The 18,249-nt window shown below is 44.8% G+C and overlaps 1 protein-coding gene across 6 annotated transcripts in view; it reads right to left on the bottom strand.

Moving 5' to 3' along the window:
• Positions 1–1,835: 1,835 nt before the first annotated feature.
• Positions 1,836–18,249, bottom strand: part of UNK (unk zinc finger) — a 43,145-nt gene continuing 26,731 nt past the window's right edge. The window contains exons 9-17 of one of the 6 annotated variants that reach the window (XM_062010557.1): positions 17,261–17,308; positions 16,174–16,374; positions 11,917–11,985; positions 11,054–11,228; positions 9,847–9,948; positions 8,190–8,378; positions 5,240–5,421; positions 4,463–4,720; positions 1,836–3,671 (exon numbers count right to left, since the gene is read on the bottom strand). In XM_062010557.1, coding sequence (XP_061866541.1) covers positions 3,516–3,671; positions 4,463–4,720; positions 5,240–5,421; positions 8,190–8,378; positions 9,847–9,948; positions 11,054–11,228; positions 11,917–11,985; positions 16,174–16,374; positions 17,261–17,308 — 1,380 coding nt within the window. In that variant the 3' untranslated portion in view covers positions 1,836–3,515. The remainder of the gene's footprint in view (positions 3,672–4,462; positions 4,721–5,239; positions 5,422–8,189; positions 8,379–9,846; positions 9,949–11,053; positions 11,229–11,916; positions 11,986–16,173; positions 16,375–17,260; positions 17,309–18,249) is intronic. The other 5 variants (XM_062010561.1, XM_062010558.1, XM_062010562.1 and 2 more) reach the window with 5 other exon arrangements.

Raw genomic sequence — 18,249 nt, 5'->3', positions numbered from 1 at the left:
GGTAAGGACTTCTCTTCATTGTCTCAGCTGCACAAGCCTTGTCAGTGGCTCAGGTTCAGCTTCAGAGATGTAGGGAAAGCATCAGACCCTTCAGCAGGGGCTGAGCTGCAGCAGCCCCTGGGGGCAGGGTGTCTGCTGAAGGAAAAGGTGGTGCTCCAGCTCTGAGCCTTTCCCCTGTGCCACTGGGGCTTTGCCACAGCTGCACATGGCTACATCCTCTAAGGCCAGAGATAATCTAAAAGTGGTCCCATTAAGCCCCAAGTGATGCCAAAAATCTTCAGCTTCTTGCATTCAGCTACAGCTCTAAGCTTTGCTTTCTGTTATCTACCTACCTGGGACAGTGTTGTCTTAAACCATCTACTTCTACTTCATTTTTCCATAGTAATATAAAAGTTTACTGACCTTTCAGATGCTGTGGTTTCACAACACCATTAACACTCCCTGCCCTCAGCTCTTAGCTCAGAAGGGTCTGACCTGCCCCATTAGTCAGCTGGGGTCAACACTTCCAGAGCTCCCAAAAATCTGGGGAGGAAAATGTCATGATCCAACAAGGAGTGTGTGTGTGAAAAGGCAGGACCCAGGCACTTTGAGGGCTGCTCAGCAAGAGCCAGCTGGGCTGCTCAGCAAGAAGCCTCAGGGGCAAAACTTGGTTTCAAAGCGTGATTCAGCCAAAAAAAGCCCCCTTAGTTCTGCCATGTGACTGTGGGGCCTGTGAAAGGGAAGCCCTGCTTCAGGAGGAAGCTTGACAGTGCATTACAGGGGCTGTACTTAGCACCAGGTTTATTTCAACCAGACACCTGTGACAGCACACACAAGCTGACCACAGCCTCTCCCACCTGAAACACAGTGCTGGGAGGAGGGTTCAGCAGTAACAAGGGCTGCAGAGGGTCAGAAATGCTGCCCTTTGCGCTGCCCTCACCTGCCTCAGTTATGAACTTGTCATCCAGTGGCCTCCCCCCAAGATGCCCACAAACCCAGCCAAGATGCAGCTCTCTCTTTCCCATCTGATGCTTAAGAAAATAATTCACATTTCAGATATTTCTTCGGTTTTTTTCTCCTAAAGCAGCACACAAACTCCTAGCCACCTAAATTTAGGCAGTGTTTCTTAAAGAACCAGAGGAAAGTGAGAAAGAGGCAAAGTGCTTCTGCAAAGAGAGTGCTGAGATACCTTGGGGTGGGAGCAAGGGAAAGGGCTAGTGCCAAATTCCTTCAGGCTGCTCTGCCATGAGTGCAGTGTGGCAATGGAAAGTCTGGAAAACTAAAGAGCTACAAGGGGAAGAAGTTTTGAGTTCTTTGGTCCTTTAGTATAAGTTTTAAAACAAAGACATTGTTGTACTCAAAAGGGAAAAAATGTGCTTTCTCTGGCCTGTAATTTTCCTTGTACTCCCTTGCTTAAGCCACGTGCCCCACGGAAACTGGGGGCAAATCTCTCTTCCCCACCCATCCCCCTCTGCCTGGGATGCTGCCAGCAGTGGGCAAGTGTCATCTGAAGAGAAGGGACGAAGCAAAGAGCCCCTGTAAGAATCAGATACAGTCACCCAGGTGAGTGTTGGACTGAAAAGAGAGGGTTGGCCAAAGGCAGCATCACTCTGAGCAGTCCCATGGGGAGGCAGAGAGCAGATAAAAGCACTACACATGTACAAAGCCTTACAAACCCATGGCCAAAACCAGCTCTGCTTCTTATAAAGATTAAAGACCTGCTTGAAGAGTTTCTTTCCTATGATTTAAGTTACAAAAACTTTGGAGTAAATCTTTCCCTTAATTGGGCTTTTTCCTCCTCCCCCCATTTTTTTTTAACTTTTCTTTTTTTCCTTAAAAAAAAAAAAACAAACCCCAACTGTTCATGTGTTTTAATAAAAAGTCTTCCCTTAAGCTTAGACCAAGGCAGATGTGCTGCCCCATGGCACAGACATTCAAAGGCTATCACCAAACAACGTAGCCACAACAGTCACTCGACAGTGTCTCTCCATTAAAAAAAAGGAATTTAAAAACCTGATGCTAGTTACAATAAAATACAGATGGAAACAACAACAAAAAAAAGCATTTTTACCAAAAATAAAACCCCCCAAAAAACAAGTTAATGGGAGAAACATAAAAAGAACTAGACAGAGCTGCACTTAAGAGATCATCTGGGAATGCATATTAACCCCTTCCATGGCAAGGAAAGGTGGAATTATGGAAGCAAACCTAATTATGTCTTTGCATTAAATATGAAGCTTTCTGAGAGGCTCTGGTAGAAATTCAGTTTTCCTACACCAGTGGGCTGCTGGAGGTTCCAGTGCTTTGCCAGGTCAGGGAGGGGGAGCACAGGCTGCATCCCTGCGCTGAATAAAAACCTTTCATCAACTGATTGGCCTTTTTGGTTGAGATCCCAGCAGGTTACTGCAATCCACCTGATGTAAAAACCCAGTGCACACACTGGTAAAGAGAGTCACAGGAAAGCTCAGTAAATGGACAGGTGACACTTCTTTGTCACACTGGGCTTTCTCTGTCAGCACGGGCACACGTGATCTCTTAGAAGGGTCCACAAACTGTCCCGGAGGTGCTGACACAGGCAACACCGAATCTGCTCAACAAGTGTCCTTGGACTACCTGGAATTATGTTTATGCCTTCCAGCAGGGACAGGGGATTAAGTCCCCGTGGCTAAAACAAAATTAATCTGGTCTGAAACAGCACCAAGCCTTTAGGCAGCCACTAGACAAAGGGGTGTCTGGAGAGAACCGACCTCTGCATCTGTATTTCTCTCATCGAGAGCTTTAGCTGACACAAGGGCAACACTGCTAAGGCTGCTCAGACCTGGAACATGTCAGCTGTATCAGCAGTGGACACTGAATTTTGGGGCTTAGCTTACTCTAGGTCCAATACTTTCTATTTCCTTTTCTTCTTTTCATATAAATATACAAAGAGTGTAAAAAAATTTAAAAAGAGAACTTTGCTGATTAAAGAGTCAAAGTTCCTGCACATTCAGAGCTGGGCAACGTGAGCCCCACCAGGCAGGCACCCAGCAGAGCTTCCATCAGGGGAGGACAGCTTTAACCAGGCTGGGTCAGTGAAAGAGCAGGGAGACCGAAGACGTGAACAAGTCATTTCAAATCCACCTCGATCCTCCCCGTGATCTCAACTCTTCCTCTGGAAAGCACGTGGAAGCCCCTCTTGCCCACTCTAAATCCTTCTGGAAATAGTCAAAAAATTTGTTATCACCTAAATAGAAAAGAGGAGAAACGCAGACTCTTTGCAAATGGCCCTTTGATCTGTATGAAAAACAGCTCTCAAAGTTGCTCAAGAGTTAGAATTAGTGGGGCAAGGGGTGAGGGGCAGTTTAGATACGGGATGTAAAATATTAAAAAGTGCTCTGCAACTAAATCTTGTCTCCTGTGAGTGTGTGGGGGTGTGTGCAGATCCACACACACACACACACACACATATATACATATATATACACATACATATATGTGTATGTTAAGTATAAAGTTAAAAAGTTCTATAGGATATGATTAGAAGTGTCCTGGGAAGGTCACAACTGGAGAGTGTGGGGCCTGTTGGGATGGCAGATGGGGCACTCGCCTTCCTCGGCGCAGGTTTCACACAGCACTGCGTGTTGGCACGGTAACACCACCCGGTTCTCCTCCTGACACTTAAGGCATTTCACTGACTGCATCTGAAATACTGCCTGCAAGAGAGAGGGAAAGGGCAGAATGTGAGCAGCAGGGTCACAGAGCAACGGGGCAGCCGGCCTGTGAGGTGGGGAGATGGTGAGGAGGCGGTTGCCTGCCCTGGGACATCTGCTGAAGCATAAGCAAAGCAGCACAGCATGAGCTGGAGCATCTTCCTCATGAGGAAAGGCTGTGGGAGCTGGGGCTGTTTAGTCTGGAGGAGACTGAGGCGGCAGCTCATTAATATTTACAAATAACTAAAGGGTGGGTGTCAGGAGGTTGGGGCAGCACTTTTTCCTGTTGTATCCAGTGACAGGACAAGGGGTGATGGGAGAAGCTGGAACATAGGGAGTTCCTTTTAAACATAAGGAAAAACTATTTTACAGTGAGGGTGAGGGAGCCCTGGCACAGGCTGCCCAGGGACAGCGTTGAGGCTCCTTCTCTGGAGGTCTTCAAAACCCATCTGGACGCATTCCTGTGGGACCTGATCTGGGTGGACCTGCTTTGGGGGTTGGACTAGATGATCTCTAAAGGTCCCTTCCAATCCCTACCATTCTATGATTCTATGGTGTCCTTTCAGGACTTTTAGGATCAACAGAGCAGCTTTGATTGACCTAAACCCTCTACTTTAGGCACAAAGACATAGGTATTTTCTTCTAAGCTGGCTAAAACTCACTCTGGCTACAGCCACATAGAATTGCTTTGCTAAGCTTCTGATTTCTGTCTGTATTAAAGCAAAGGGGAGAAAAGCTGTGATCTGCAGGAGCAGAGAGACCAAAGCCCTGCCCTGCAAATCCCTGGCACTCACCTTATCAACTTTCTCCAGGTTTGCCCGTAGCTGCTTCTGAAGCGTGTACAGAGAAGAGAGTGAGAGCGTTTCCAGGTCAGAGAAGGAGCGCAGAAACTGTGGGTCCTGTCCTGTGTGGATCCTCTCCAGCTCCTCCTGCAGTTTCTTCACTTGTAGCTCCAAGGCTTCCCTCTGCTCCCGGGCCAGTTCACATTCCATGTTAGCTGTGTTGGCGCGATCATTTGCTTCCTCTGCCTCCTTTTTCCAAGCATCACAAGCCTACAAGTTCCAACAAAGAGGGTAAAAGAAGCAGTCTGAAAACTCAGCCTCCAAGAGAGTATCCCAGACAAAAACACTATTTCTATACACTCCTCAGCAGGAGTGTGTTCTGCTTCACCTGCCCTGTTCCCAGATTCTGAACCATCCCTGGAGCTTTGCTTCCAAAGCACCGCTCATTCCAGCAGCCCAGCTGGTGTATTTGGCTCACACTGTTAACGGGCTGGACTTTGCAGACCAGCAAATTCTCACAGATCTAAGTCAACTGGTGGGTCTAAGAGACTGTCAAGCATTTCAGTGCATCTGTTACAACACCTGGCCCTATACTTCCAGCACCTGAATGCATCAGGCACAGTGGCTCAGTCCCTCTTTCTGAGGGAGAAGAAAGAATGTTTCAAAGAGTCTGTAAAACCTACAGCTCTTCCCATCACCTCAGTATCTGGAAAGCTCCTGCTGCAAAGGCTGATACCCTCCTACTTCTTTACACTCCCCAGTCCCTCTTCCAAGGAGTTGCCCATGTACCTGTTTGGCTTGTTTCCAAGACTCTTCCCACTGCTTTATTGTGCCGTTGGCTTCATCCAGTTCCTGCCGCAGCCGTGCCAGCTCCGCAGCACCTGGACCTGACAGAAATGCAGGTGAGGTACTGGGCGAAAAACTCCCCGAAGCAAAGTGTTCCCATATGCTGCTGTTCATCCCATTTAAACCTGTTTCACAGGGAAATAGAGAGGGTTATGTCACAGGTGCTGGCAGTTTCCCCATTTCCTCCCTAACCTTGTGAAATCCAGGATTCAAAAATGCGTACACAGGAAAGAGAAGATCACCTCAAGGGTGACTTTCATCCCCAGGAGTCCATCCCAGAGGGACTTTACAGGGGAAGTTTCACACCATTAGGCCTCATATTTAATAACACAGGGAAAACCCAAGAAATTGAGTGGTAAACAGATTGGTTCAGGCAGCCAACCCAGGTGGTGGTTCCTCTCACACTGTACCCTCAGAAAACTTCTGCTTTTGTCTCCTCAGCTTGGTGCTTAGAAAAGGAACCTCCTTTCCCAAACACTGAGACTGAAATGCACCAAGGGCACTGCTGTTTGAACATGCAAGAAACAGAACTAAGTGGAAAACCTTGTTTATAAGCAAGGGGAGGTGATAGTACATACATCAGCTTCATCCCTGGTAGGGTTCAAGCATAAAGCATAAAGACTAACCAACCACTTGCTTATTTTGGCTTGTTCAAGTAATTTCTCTTTTCAGAAAGAAATTCAAGGCTCAGGAGACAATGCCACAGAAAACTAGTTGTAACCACAACTGGCCATTTTTTTTCCACAGACTCCAGGTTTGTACTCTTAATAACAAAAATATTTTTACTTCAAATAAGCATCCACACTTGGCACACAGAGAACTAGCAGGGAAAGCTAATATTGAGACAGAGCTACTGAGTGATGTGGGCTCTTACACACACAGACACGCAGCAGTTTGATGTAGGAGTCATTTTCATCTGGTGGTGCTTAGCACAGGCTGTGGCCACTCCTAAATCTCTTTGCATTTGAGGATTCTGATCTGATCAAACTGACTGTCTGCAAGCAAGTATGGCCTCTCACTGAAAGCTAACCCAGCATCACTTCACATTTAGCCAAGACACACGCAGTTGCTAAAAAAATGCAGCTGAAAAATAGTAGCTTGTCTTCACTAAGGGCTTAGGGGCAATAACAAGTCACTTAGCAGAGCAGCAAGGGATCTTTGCTGGCTCAAGCCATTTACCACAGATCCACTTCAGCTGCTCTGAGGTGTGTGCAGTTGAAAGCAAGAAGTTCTAGTGAAATCTCAACTCACTCTGTGTTTTTAAAACTTCTGTTTTCTTGAATGGGAACCTTGCACTAAGCAGGATGCTGCAAGCCAGAAATGGCTTGGACTAGTTGGACTTGATGGTCTTAAAGGTCTTTTCAAACCAAAAATGACTCTGTGATTCCACAAAATTCTGACATAATGCTGACCAGGCTTATCTTGTCATTTCTTTTTACTTCCTCTTTCATCTGCTGTTTTCATTTCATATTTGAAGTAGCAAGCTCCTTTGGTCAGGAATGCTTTTCTCTGCTCATTTTGCATCTGGGCTAGTTGCCAATCTGCTAGGACTAGGTGTTTTTAACTGCATTGCAATATAAAAAACAACTACACACACTAACTTATGTGCATTCAGTAAATCACAAGCCATAGATAAGGTTCCAGATTCCCATCTGCTAGGTGACCATTTAAACATCTTACCAAAACCTCAACAAAAATGGTTTTATTGTATTAGAGGAAAAACCTCTTAAATTATTTAAATGCTTTTGTGAATTTCCTGCAGTCCTTTGGCTTTTCAGTTGTGTAACTACACAGCCAAGACAGATACAACTGTTTAACTTGTTTCTTCTGAAATTGAAAGCAGGCCTTATCAGCAAGTTTTCCAAAACTGGGATGAACAGCCAGCCTCAACACTAATTAATAGCAGAGATACCCTCTGATGTCTCTCTTCTTATTACAGTAACTGTAAAAGCTGTTAAACAAGCAGCAACTGAGAGGCATGGAGACATGGTTTGGGCCTACACAGACAAGGGAAGCAGTTACACAGATAAGGGCATGCAGAAACACATCACAAAAGCATGTCATCATGTTATTAGGTTAAGCTGAATGCTCAAGCTTAAAGTGTACCTCGAATTTCAAGAAGCATTTATGTCTAGTGTCAACAGAGAGAACTAATATTTACTGTTACTAACACAGAAATCAGCAGAGTGTCGCTGTAGCGCTGTAGCCCTGAGCCCATCAAACAGTTTTACGTCTCTAAGTAACCTTGCATCTGGATAATAAAATAGATTTGGCCCTTCAGTTCCCAGTTGTGCCTGATACAGCTGAAGCTCCAAAGCAACTTCTCTTCCCTTTACAGTACCTCATATCAGAAACAGATCCTTGAGAAAAAAGAAAAAGGAGCAAAGGGGACAAGGCTGGAACACTAACTTTTAGCAAAGTCCATGCTGCAGAACTGCGTGCAGAGTGCCAAAGAGACAAAATACATATGACCCAAACCTAATCTATTGCTCCCAGAAGCCAATCTGACCCACAAGCAGTCCCACAGGAAAATGCAATCCCCACCTTAACCAAGTAGAGCTGAGGAGACAACTTAAGAGTTTTATGTAAAGCCTCAGCACAGCATTGGTGGCAGAGCTCTTTTCCATGAAAGGCATCATCAGAGCAAGTCACTTCAGCTATTTGTCCCTTTTTCCTCAGCCTAGACACACAGGAAGCAGAGGAAACTGCTTCCTTCTTCACAAGGCATTAGCTAATTTTTCATAAAGCAGCCTGTACTGCTGCTGCTGTTCTCATGGGAAGAAGAGATACAAATGGCAGCAGTGGAGTAATACACTCAAAATTAAAGCTAACAAAAGAAAATACTTACATGGCATAGACAGGCATGTACATGGGACACACACACTGCATTTACCTAGTGATCCATGAGAAGCTGATGTCCCCAGGAATGTGTTTTCTGATTGGCTTAAGTGTCCCTGGGGCTGATGAAGGAAATGCGATGAGAGGCTGACCGGTGGAGAAGGAGAGGCAGAGTGAAAGGAGGCAGAGCTTCCAAGGGACCCAGGGATATTTACAGGAGCAGAACTTTGCAGCAAACTCCCACCTGGACAAAGAACACACAGAGAGGATGGCTATGTATGACCATGAAGTATGGGCACAGCACAGGAGTTTAGAGCAGAAGGCGTTAGGTTCCCCTTCTCCTCCCTAAGCCCCTCGGGATTCCCTCTGCTGCTCATCGTGTTTCGTTCCCCTCTCAGCCTTTAAGAGGAGCTCTGAAGCTGCTGTCCCGTGAATCACGTAGGTTAAGACCCTCCAGAGTTCCATGGACTACTCTTTTTAACTGGCCAAAGCAACAAAAAGTTTTCTGAGCAGAATTCAGCCCCTTATCAGTCTGCAGAAGATGAATTTGGTACCTGGTGAGATACTTAGTAATGAAAGTTTCACTTCTAAGACATGTGCCTCTGCCTTTAATGTTTCCAAAAACCTGTAGGGAGAAGACCACCATGCTGGGTCAGGACATGATCCTAACCTCAGTGATTAGCTTTAGTTATTTCAGACATACTTGAGTGCCTGGATCTATCAGTAAAAAAACCCACTGAATAGACAAAAGCTCAGTCCTCAAAGACATGACACTTCCTTACGCAAGAGGTCGTTCTGCCTGCCACACAGAGAGAGAGATTTCAGCCCTGCTCCCCATCTCTCCTCACCTCCCTTCTTAGAAGATCACCAGGTAACACCCAGACCTGACATGAACAGAGGGAAAAGCACTGTGGAGGATCCCATAGCCACTGCAGATGGGTGTTGGCAGAAGCAGGGCTGACAGTAGACAACACACAGTAAACTCTCTGACCAGGCTCTTATCTTTGGCAGAGAAGTGGAAGTGATATTCTTTAGCGCTCCTTCCACAGGTCCCTCCCTACCTCAAATACAGCTCCAGGCAGTGTGGCTCCCTTGGAATCCTTCAAAGACCAAAGCTATCTCCCATTCAAAAACCTGTCCTACACAGCAAGGGCAGCCAGAAACTAAAATCTCTTCCAGAAAGACATCTTGTTTTCCCCTGGACACTCAGAGACAGGTTGAAGAGGCCTTTGCCTACCTCCACATATTAAAATGAGACAGACATTACAGGAATCAAGTCAGCAGACCATGATGACACTCTGTGACAGATGGATAGCATTACCAGGTCAGTGAGTTTCCTGTTACTGCAAGGGAGAGTTTTCTGCTTAAGATGCAGATCACTATACTTTGGCCTGTTTTTAAAGCTATCAGATGCCTTCTAGAGTCTACTTGCACACTTAAACTAGGAAAAAAAAAATCAAGCAAGTCCCACTCAGTCTCAAGAAACATCCCCAAGACACCTGGGCCCAATGGCAAGAACTCAGCTCTGCTAGTCAGTAAGGGCAAGCTTTCACTTCAAAGATGCTCAGCGGTTGCCAGAGTTTGTTATAATTGATGTTTTAACCAATGTTATTCTGGGACTGGTTTTAAAGCTTTGTTGGGCTGGCTCCACTGAGGTGACTGGGCAACACTGCTTGGCAGAAGATAAAGAAAGCTCTGTTGCTTTCATGTACCTATCATGATGCCACTCGTGTGGGGCACTGTGCTGCTGTCAAATGTCTTCTCCAGGGCAGCCACTCCGAATTCATTCAGGTCCAGGTCATCCAAGGCAGACTCTGCCAGACACAGAGGTACCAATTATGTTATAAAGGACCAACAACTTCAAGAGATAGGATGGCCCAAAGAGCCTACATGCAGAGGAGCCTTCGCTCTCTATTTGCCGGTCTGCACAGCCCTACTCTTTGCCCTGTGCTTAAATGGTTTGGCAGAAGCGTCACAGGCAGCTTTGCAGTTCAGGTTCTTCTACATGATCTGATTTCTTTTTGTCTCCAACTATTCCCAAACCTTCTATGAAAACAAAACAATTGAGGAAATAACAGCAGCTGCCATAAGTCTTCCCCAAACTGCTCTTTCATGTCTGTCCATAACATACTCGGTGTTACTCGCTGGTTTCTGACATGTCTGGGTCTGGCTTGTGCTTTGTCCCTGCTTTGGTGAAGGCAACTTGAAAAACATCTCTGAGGTTCAGATATAGGGTAAAATAAAAGAAAGCTTATGAATGCCTGTCTATTTGAACATGCCTCATGATCAATATAATTCCATCCCACTCAAGCCCACTCGTTTCTATTATTATTTTTAACAGATTAGTGACGTCGCCTCAGAAACGTTCGATTTACAAAACCAAACACCAAAAAAAACCCCAGGTGACCAAAAAGCCTGCACCTATTTAAAAGGAGTGATTTCACTCTCTGGATTCTTTTGTTTTCCTTTTTCTTACAGCTTCTGTCCTACATTCTGTGAAAGATAAGTCCTCATGCTGTAGCTGGGGGTAGCCCTCTCTATAAAACTGTCGTTTAGAATGTGAGAGGTCGTAACTGTGGGCAAACCCCCGTGATTTCCTGCCTACTCCAAGACCTCTTTGTCACTTTGACAAACCTAAAAACTAAAGGCCCTTTACACCATCTGACATTCTGAGTGAGTGGCTCAGAGGCCTTCTGTTGGTCCCGTGGGTGACTTTCATCCATAATGACCTGCAGAAAACATCAGATGTGTCACAGTCACAGATAAAAGCAAAAGCTGACAGCCTTCAGGAATCTGCCAACACCGACAGAGACGAGAAACTGGGGTTTAGTGGAACACCAATGCTATTCAAAATCCTCATACCTTGTGATCCACCTTCTGAGGAAGCTCTGTTAGGGTAAGTCAAAAAGGTAAAGTTACCTATGACAGACTCAACGGTGTCACTGGTTGGGTAGAAAGGAAGGGCATTGGCATTCATGCCCGGGATGCTGCTGGTGCCGGCGGGGCTCGGTGGTGTTGCAGCCAGACTGGAGGTGATACTAGAGGAGATGCTGGATGTCAGGGGGCTCCCCACTGGGAGAATACCCAGTATATCCTGAAACAAGAGTTTTAAAGGGGAAACAGGTAGGAAATGAAACATCTTTATAGAAGAATCTTTTCAGAAACATGCAGGACTGAAGCAAAGATCAGCAGTAAACCTGTTCCTGCCTGTTTCCAACCTGACAGATGGCTGCTGCTACTACTGGGCTGGGGGTGGGGGAGAGATTAACAGCTTTTCTTTAATTTCTGCCGACTGTTCTCCATTCCATCCATCCCCTCTGCCCCCAGTATTACAACCATCCTTCAGGCAGCCCCAGAATTAACTCCTGTGACCCACAGGTTGCATGCAATCATAGGCATGGGTCACACAATCACTCACTCAGACTTAGTTCATCACATGACTTAGAACCTGATATTAAATTCTCTCTGCTGAATCCTTGAACTTAGATGACTCCAGAGATCCATTCCAGCTCAATTTTCAGTCATTTGGAGACTTTCTCCAGGACAGTCTGGGTCTATGAATCTATCCTGAATTCACACAGGTCTTGCTATTCGCAAATAACACCATCCAGCAAATCATTCCCTCTTCATCAAGTAACCCCTCAAGCTGAGCATCCCTAATGGTGTCTGGACTGTCATTTGCTCCCTGCAGAGCTGTCTGGATCCACAGAGGCTTCTTGCATCCTTGTCTGTGGTGGTGTTAGAACTGAACTAGGTTCAGAGCCCTGCTAACAGTACCATACCTGTTTGGGCTGTAACAAAGGTTGCTCCTGGCTCCTGTGCTCCAGTGAGTGGGACTTCATTTTTGCCTGCTGCAGTAAAGAAACAGAACAAAAGCTAAGCAGAGGGATTAGAAGCAAAATTACAAATGGCTGACTGCTGGCTTTGGAGAGGCCATGAGAAACACAGTCCCCTCCTCTTGTACAGCCTGCTCTGGGCACTAGAGAATTCTGAGAGTGGGAAAGCATAGCAAACTGAAAACACTCCAAGCGAGGTGCTCTTTATATACCAAGACATCACCCCTAGAATTATGCAAACGCTTGTCACAATTACATTTGCCTTCAATGCTGCTCTAAGACCTCTGCTAGCACAAAGGACAACTCAAGAAACAGGACCAAAAATGAACTATTTTGCCTTGCTGTAAACAAGCCATCATCCCTACTAGTGTGTGGAAAAAAAAGGCCAGGAACGGTGGGAGGCATACTGTGTCTTTAAATTATGTAAACATTTTATCAGCTTTGAGAAAATAAAGTATACAGATTATGTTTTCCAGCTCCCAGCTAGGATTGTGAAGTAAAATACAGTGATAACTAATCAATTTCAAAAACAACACCACTAAAACTGAAAAAAATCCTTCCCCCATCAGTGAACACAAGAACTAAAAGCTATAAACCATGAGGGCAGGGATGTCTGCAACTGTAAAATTGTGTCAATGGCAACACACTTTTAGGATTTCACTACCCAGCCTAAAAATCAAGAACCTTCCAGCACTGTATCCTTAACGGATATCAACCCTCTTGCCTCACATCAGTCAGTTCTGAGCTACAACAACCAGAGGCGGGAAGGAAGTGGCCTCATGAGCTTGTCAGTGTGTAACGGTCTGTTCTGCAGTTCTTGTTCCCTTCCTCCCAGGCCCTACATGTGTAAGGGAGAGGGAGATCAATCACACCCTCCAGGCACAGAGAGAGAGTAAATAAGTAATGAGAGTCAGGGCTGCTTGTTTAGTCACTCCCCAACCCCCTCAGTCTGAATCAGAGACATACTCCAGGCACAAAGTCTGCTCAAGCCTTTTATCCCAAATGCAGGCAGGCACCATCTCTACAGGGCAGATACAGGCACAACGTGCAACAGCAGTGCACGAGATGCCATGCTGACCTGAAGTGATGGGCCTTGACTTTTTGGTTTAAACAGTCTTATGGAAAAAGATGAATGACTGCTGGAGAGAGATGACATAATCAGACAGGCGAAAGAGCAGCAGAAGAATTCATCCCTTGGTTTTTACTTAATTAAACCATTTTCTCTGCTCAGCTGTACGCCTGTGGGCAGATGGGGAGGTCAGTCTGGCAAACAGGCAGTTGAGATACAGACACAAAGATCCTCCTGCGGTGGGTATCGTTCTCTCATGCTTCCCTGAACACCGTACAGCAAAACTGAACTGCTCAGGCTTGTTTTCCTTTGTGTGCAATGGATGTGTTACATTAGTGCATCTGTGTGTGTCTGATAACACGCCTGCTAAATGATCCAACGCATCTCTCCCCTGTTTGACACCCATCTGAACACAAGATGTGCTGTCAACAGACAACGACAGTTAAATTGAGGGCACAGATGCAGTCGTGCCCCTCCAGCTCAGAGGCTTTCTGCCAATGGAGCTAGCTGGCTTAACTAAAAAGTTCTTCTTCCTTTAAGGAGGAGAAAAAGTGAACCCATTTTTAAGTCAGTCCCAGTTCTCATGGCCTTGAATTCACGGTACACCAGTGAAAAACAGAGCAAACCAACTGCCACCACTAAGCCAGTCTCCTTTAGCTCTGAATAACACTAAAAAGGGCAAGCACCAAGGCAGAAACTCAAAGGGCAGGCTGAAATTCTCCAGCTCGCTCTGTTGCAGTCAGGAAAGAAAACGGGGGACATAAATTATGAGTGAAACTGAATGCTTTCCGACCGGCATGGACAAACCTACTGTACTGTGTGTGTCAGGACTTAGAAACACCTCCTGGTCACGGCATTCAAGCCTGTAGACAGCATTTTTCCAGCTTACTAAATCTTTTGGGACTCAGGAAAAGTATTTTTAGCTTTAACTGTTGGCTCAGCCTTACCACAAACTATGTGGAACTTATTAAGACAGAAGGTGCATTTTTCATTCTAATAAGATAGAAACTATTTGCAACTAATTTTACAGAGGAAAAATGAGAAGCCTACTGCAGAGCTGAGCCAGAGTGTCTCTTCAGTTTTCAAATACCAGTGAACAAAGTTAAACACCTAATTATTGGTCTAATTTACAGGGTATACGAGAATCTCCGGTGCCCATAGCAGCCAAAGGGAATTACAGAGGATTTTAAAGAGTAAGTAATTATAGATTAAAAGAAAATTAAATCAGGACACTTATGAGACACCTAATTTTGTCTGTAGAAGCCTAGCATAAGGGAACTGTGATTACCTCTGTCTATATCTTAATAGCTATTTATTCCAGTCATTTAACAGAGGTTTTTGCTTAATTAAAGCCACATAAGAAGCTACCTGAATGTATTCAATATCTTCACAGTAAGCCTTGACTTCAGACATAGATGCTCATCATATGGCCCTCCTTTTAAAAGTCCTATTCATGCTCCATCCCCTTTCTCCTTGGCTTAGGCCTGCTGCCCATTTTCTCCAAAGCAGGGCCTCCCTGGCACCCTGCCTCTGCTGGCAGGAAACAGAGGTTCTCTCAGTCTTTGGGCTTTGGGTTCACTCCTCCTTTGCAGCAGAGGCAACAGAGAATGAGCACATGTTTTTTCTTTTGTTTCTAAACAACTGCTACAAGCTGCTCTGCCCACAAGAAGTGCCAGGATCACAGCATGGTTTGCTCTTTACCCTTAAAGATGTGTTGCATCAATTTGCAATTTCCTAAGCCACATCCACGTTAAGCAAGACAAAGGAAGCATTTATAGGAAAGAGTACATATAGCTTCATCTGTATTTGTCACTAAATCATTTTAATTAGACTAAACAGTCCTCAAGACTGGTCCTAACTGCAAGGTTTGGTCATATTTTCCCCAAAGTTGTAAAAATAAATAAAACAATCCCTAGAGTCTGCTTCTAAATCCAACTACTTTATGCAAGATCTTGTCTAGACGAGATATTTCCACTGTTTTCTCACAGCAGTTCAATATTAAGGCAGCAGTAAAAGCTTATTAAGGCTTGCTTCTTTACAATTACAAGCAAGAGTTTAAATGTAGCCAGGCTGAAAGCAGCACTCCTTGTCATCTCTGTATTCAGGTAACACAGACCAAATTTGGGTTTTTTTAAGTAAAAGGAATACAAATGAACTTGTAGGAATTTTGTTTTTGCAGGCACTTCTTCATAAAAGCAGCTAAAACTCCCCCTAAATTGAGATGTTGCTCTATTACAATTACAAACCCTGCAAGGAATAAAACCCGAGATGCAAGCTCTGGGTTGGACTCAGCAGACTTGGAAGGGATGTTGCAAAGAAGCTGTTAATTGTAACATCAAGAAAGGAAATTCACAATAAGAAACAGACTGTGGAAAAGCTCATGTGTGGCAAAAGAGATGGAAGAGACTGTTCTAGGCTTAGGGGGCAGTCTGAATAAGGCACAACACCAAGACGACCGAGGAAGCGGCAAGACAAGACTGGGATACCCAAACAGGGTAAGAGGGAACACCAGCAGAGATGTGGGTTGGGGAAGATTGCAGAGGGCTCTTCAGATGAGAATGAGGAACTAAAATTTAATACAGAAGCCACAGGAGAGAGTCAAGGATCAGAATGATACAGCCAGAGAAGCAAGAGACAACTAACATGCCATTTTTAATACACCAGAGAAATGAATAGTGAAAACTGAAGACAAACCAAGTCATGGGGATCAAGGTAAGAGTTCGGAGTGAGAACAGAGAAGGAAGGATGAGTTTCCATGAGACAATACAGCAAAAGAAACAGCAACTCTTGGCAAGGATCTAAATAACAAAAAAAAAAGAAAGAGCAAGAAGTGACATGTGGGAAGTTACCCAGAGTCAACACAGGACAGAAGTTGTGAGGGACTAGGAAAACAAGCAGCAGCTCGACTTCTACAAACTGAGTGTGTGATGGCAGCCAGGCAGACAAGAATGGATGTAAGATGGAAGAGAGCAGAAGCGAGGCTGAAAGCAACAGCAGAGATCTGAGAACTGCTGATGAGAATAGTGCTTTCTCATTTTTGTTCCTTGAAAAACAAAACCACATTCAAGCTGGGCTGGGCAATCTCTCACTCTTCCTCATCCCCCCAACTCTTCCAGCTAATATTCCCTACTAACCTGGCATTTGAAACTCTTCAAATACTCGGCCCCCACCTGATCTTCTCGCTCAAACCCCGGTGCTTTCTTGTAGCTGCCGGCTGCTGTTACTGAGTCTGGAGGAAAACCAATTGTCTCCAAGCTGTGGGGCTTTCCAATGGCACCAGGAGGAGACCCACATATATTAGATGGGCTTCCGAGACTGCTGTTCCTACAAAGAATCTAACAGAAGGAACAAGTGTCAGGAAAGTACAGTCAGTCAGCAGAGATGACTCGAAGAGGAGAGGCAGCCCACAGAAGAGCTCATTCACTTCACTCTGCATTGATCATACTGACAGTCAACACAAGCATACAAGCTTTCAGTAAACAGTAATTAAAAAGTAGGAAAAAGCTCCAGTAGCCACTGGACTGATACAGCCCCCCTGTTAGGATTTTATTGTTATTACTTTGTGGTGGAGTGCAGTCTTACAAAAACCAACCTACAGCTCTGGTAACATTTATTCTTTTTGAGGCCTCAGATGGAACTGATCAAGTTTCTAAAGCTGACCAAAACTCTCTTTGCTTTCCTTAGGCTACAGTGGATCCTGTCTGCACTCTTGAGTAGCAGTGTGAAACCTGGAAAGGTGCTATGGCAGTCAGAACATATCCAAGCTACATGTAATGCTGTATCTTTTGCTTTCCAGTTAGAAATCTGACAGTTTTAATGCAGGCACGTGCCAAGTAGCAGCAGCTGCATTAAAAAAACAAAGGATTTCCAACAGTTCCATTCTTTAGACTAACATGGGGACCACAACCACATGCAACAAGGCTAGTTTTGCACTGTAGTTGAAGCTACAGACAGCAGCAAAGGAGACCAAGTTTTAGAGAAGGACCCTACCCAGATCACTGTAGACAGCCCATTTCTTCAGGACAAGAAATTATTTGCCTGCACTGGCAAGCATGACTGTGCTTCAGACATAATTTACACAGCTACTGCTACCACAGATTCAAATGTGGCACAGTCTGGGCTGGAATTAGAAAGAAGGAGCATCCTACAGTGTTTTGATTTTATTTTTACACAGACATTCTGCTGTCCACGCTTCCCTACAGTTGCAAAGATACTACTCACTGTGGTGGAGGTGGGGCTAGTTGGCAGAGTTCCTGATTTATTCCACACCTACAGTACAAATACAAAACAGAACAGGCCACGTGAGGCTAGCTGCTAGAGGGACCTTTTTCTCTGATTAATTCATCATGTAAAATGATCACCAGCAAAGCCATATTTGTTTGCAAGCTACATGCAGATGCCCTGTGGAGTGATGAAGTCACAGAAAGACATGTGTTGCCATTTGGCATATATCCAGGGATTAAGACAGACTGTTTAAGAGACTAAGAGCTTGAGATAGAAGAGACCTAAACAGTCTATTAAGTGGAAGACATCCCTCATTTTACTGCAGTTTTCAGGGAATTTAGATGATACATTCATAAGATGTCAGGGTGGTTGTTTTCACTGTTTTCCAGTGTTACTTAGTGAAAGAAAATATCATGTCCAGACTTTTCAAGATCTGTTTGGAATTCTAGCTGCAACCAAATTCAGAACTACGAACTGTTAGGTTGGCTTTGGCCCCAGTAAAATCAAGCTATCAGCCTCTCTTTTCAAAGAGGGGGAATAAGATATAACAGAGGTCCTAAGTGAGTTCACCTCATTCTGAACCGTTTCAAATGAGTTAAACTTGTACTGTTTTACCTCCTCAAAACCTTGACCAACCATTTGAAAAGGCTACACACCTTATCAACAGGAGTGCAAACAGGAAAGACTTCATGAACAAGAAGTCTCAGCAAAAATGGTCTAGCATTCCATGGGCTTATCTGACTGTTCAGTATTTCAAGATCTCCCTTCTTGGATGTCCAACTAAAAGCACTACCTACAACCTGGGGCATTACTTAAACATATTGCAGAGTTTAGCTATCTCCAGAAGCAGGAGAGGGAGGGAATCAAGGATTTCCTATAATGCAACACACAATATGCACAGACTAAGCTTTCAAGATTACATATGTAAACAAACTCAACTGTAGTTATGTACTTTAGACATTACTGGCTCACAGCCTTTAATTAGA

Source organism: Colius striatus, chromosome 18, assembly GCF_028858725.1.
Source record: "Colius striatus isolate bColStr4 chromosome 18, bColStr4.1.hap1, whole genome shotgun sequence".
NCBI classification, from domain to species: domain Eukaryota; kingdom Metazoa; phylum Chordata; class Aves; order Coliiformes; family Coliidae; genus Colius; species Colius striatus.
The sequence above is the reverse complement of the archived record's forward strand: the minus strand, read 5'-3'. Positions and strand labels throughout refer to the sequence as shown.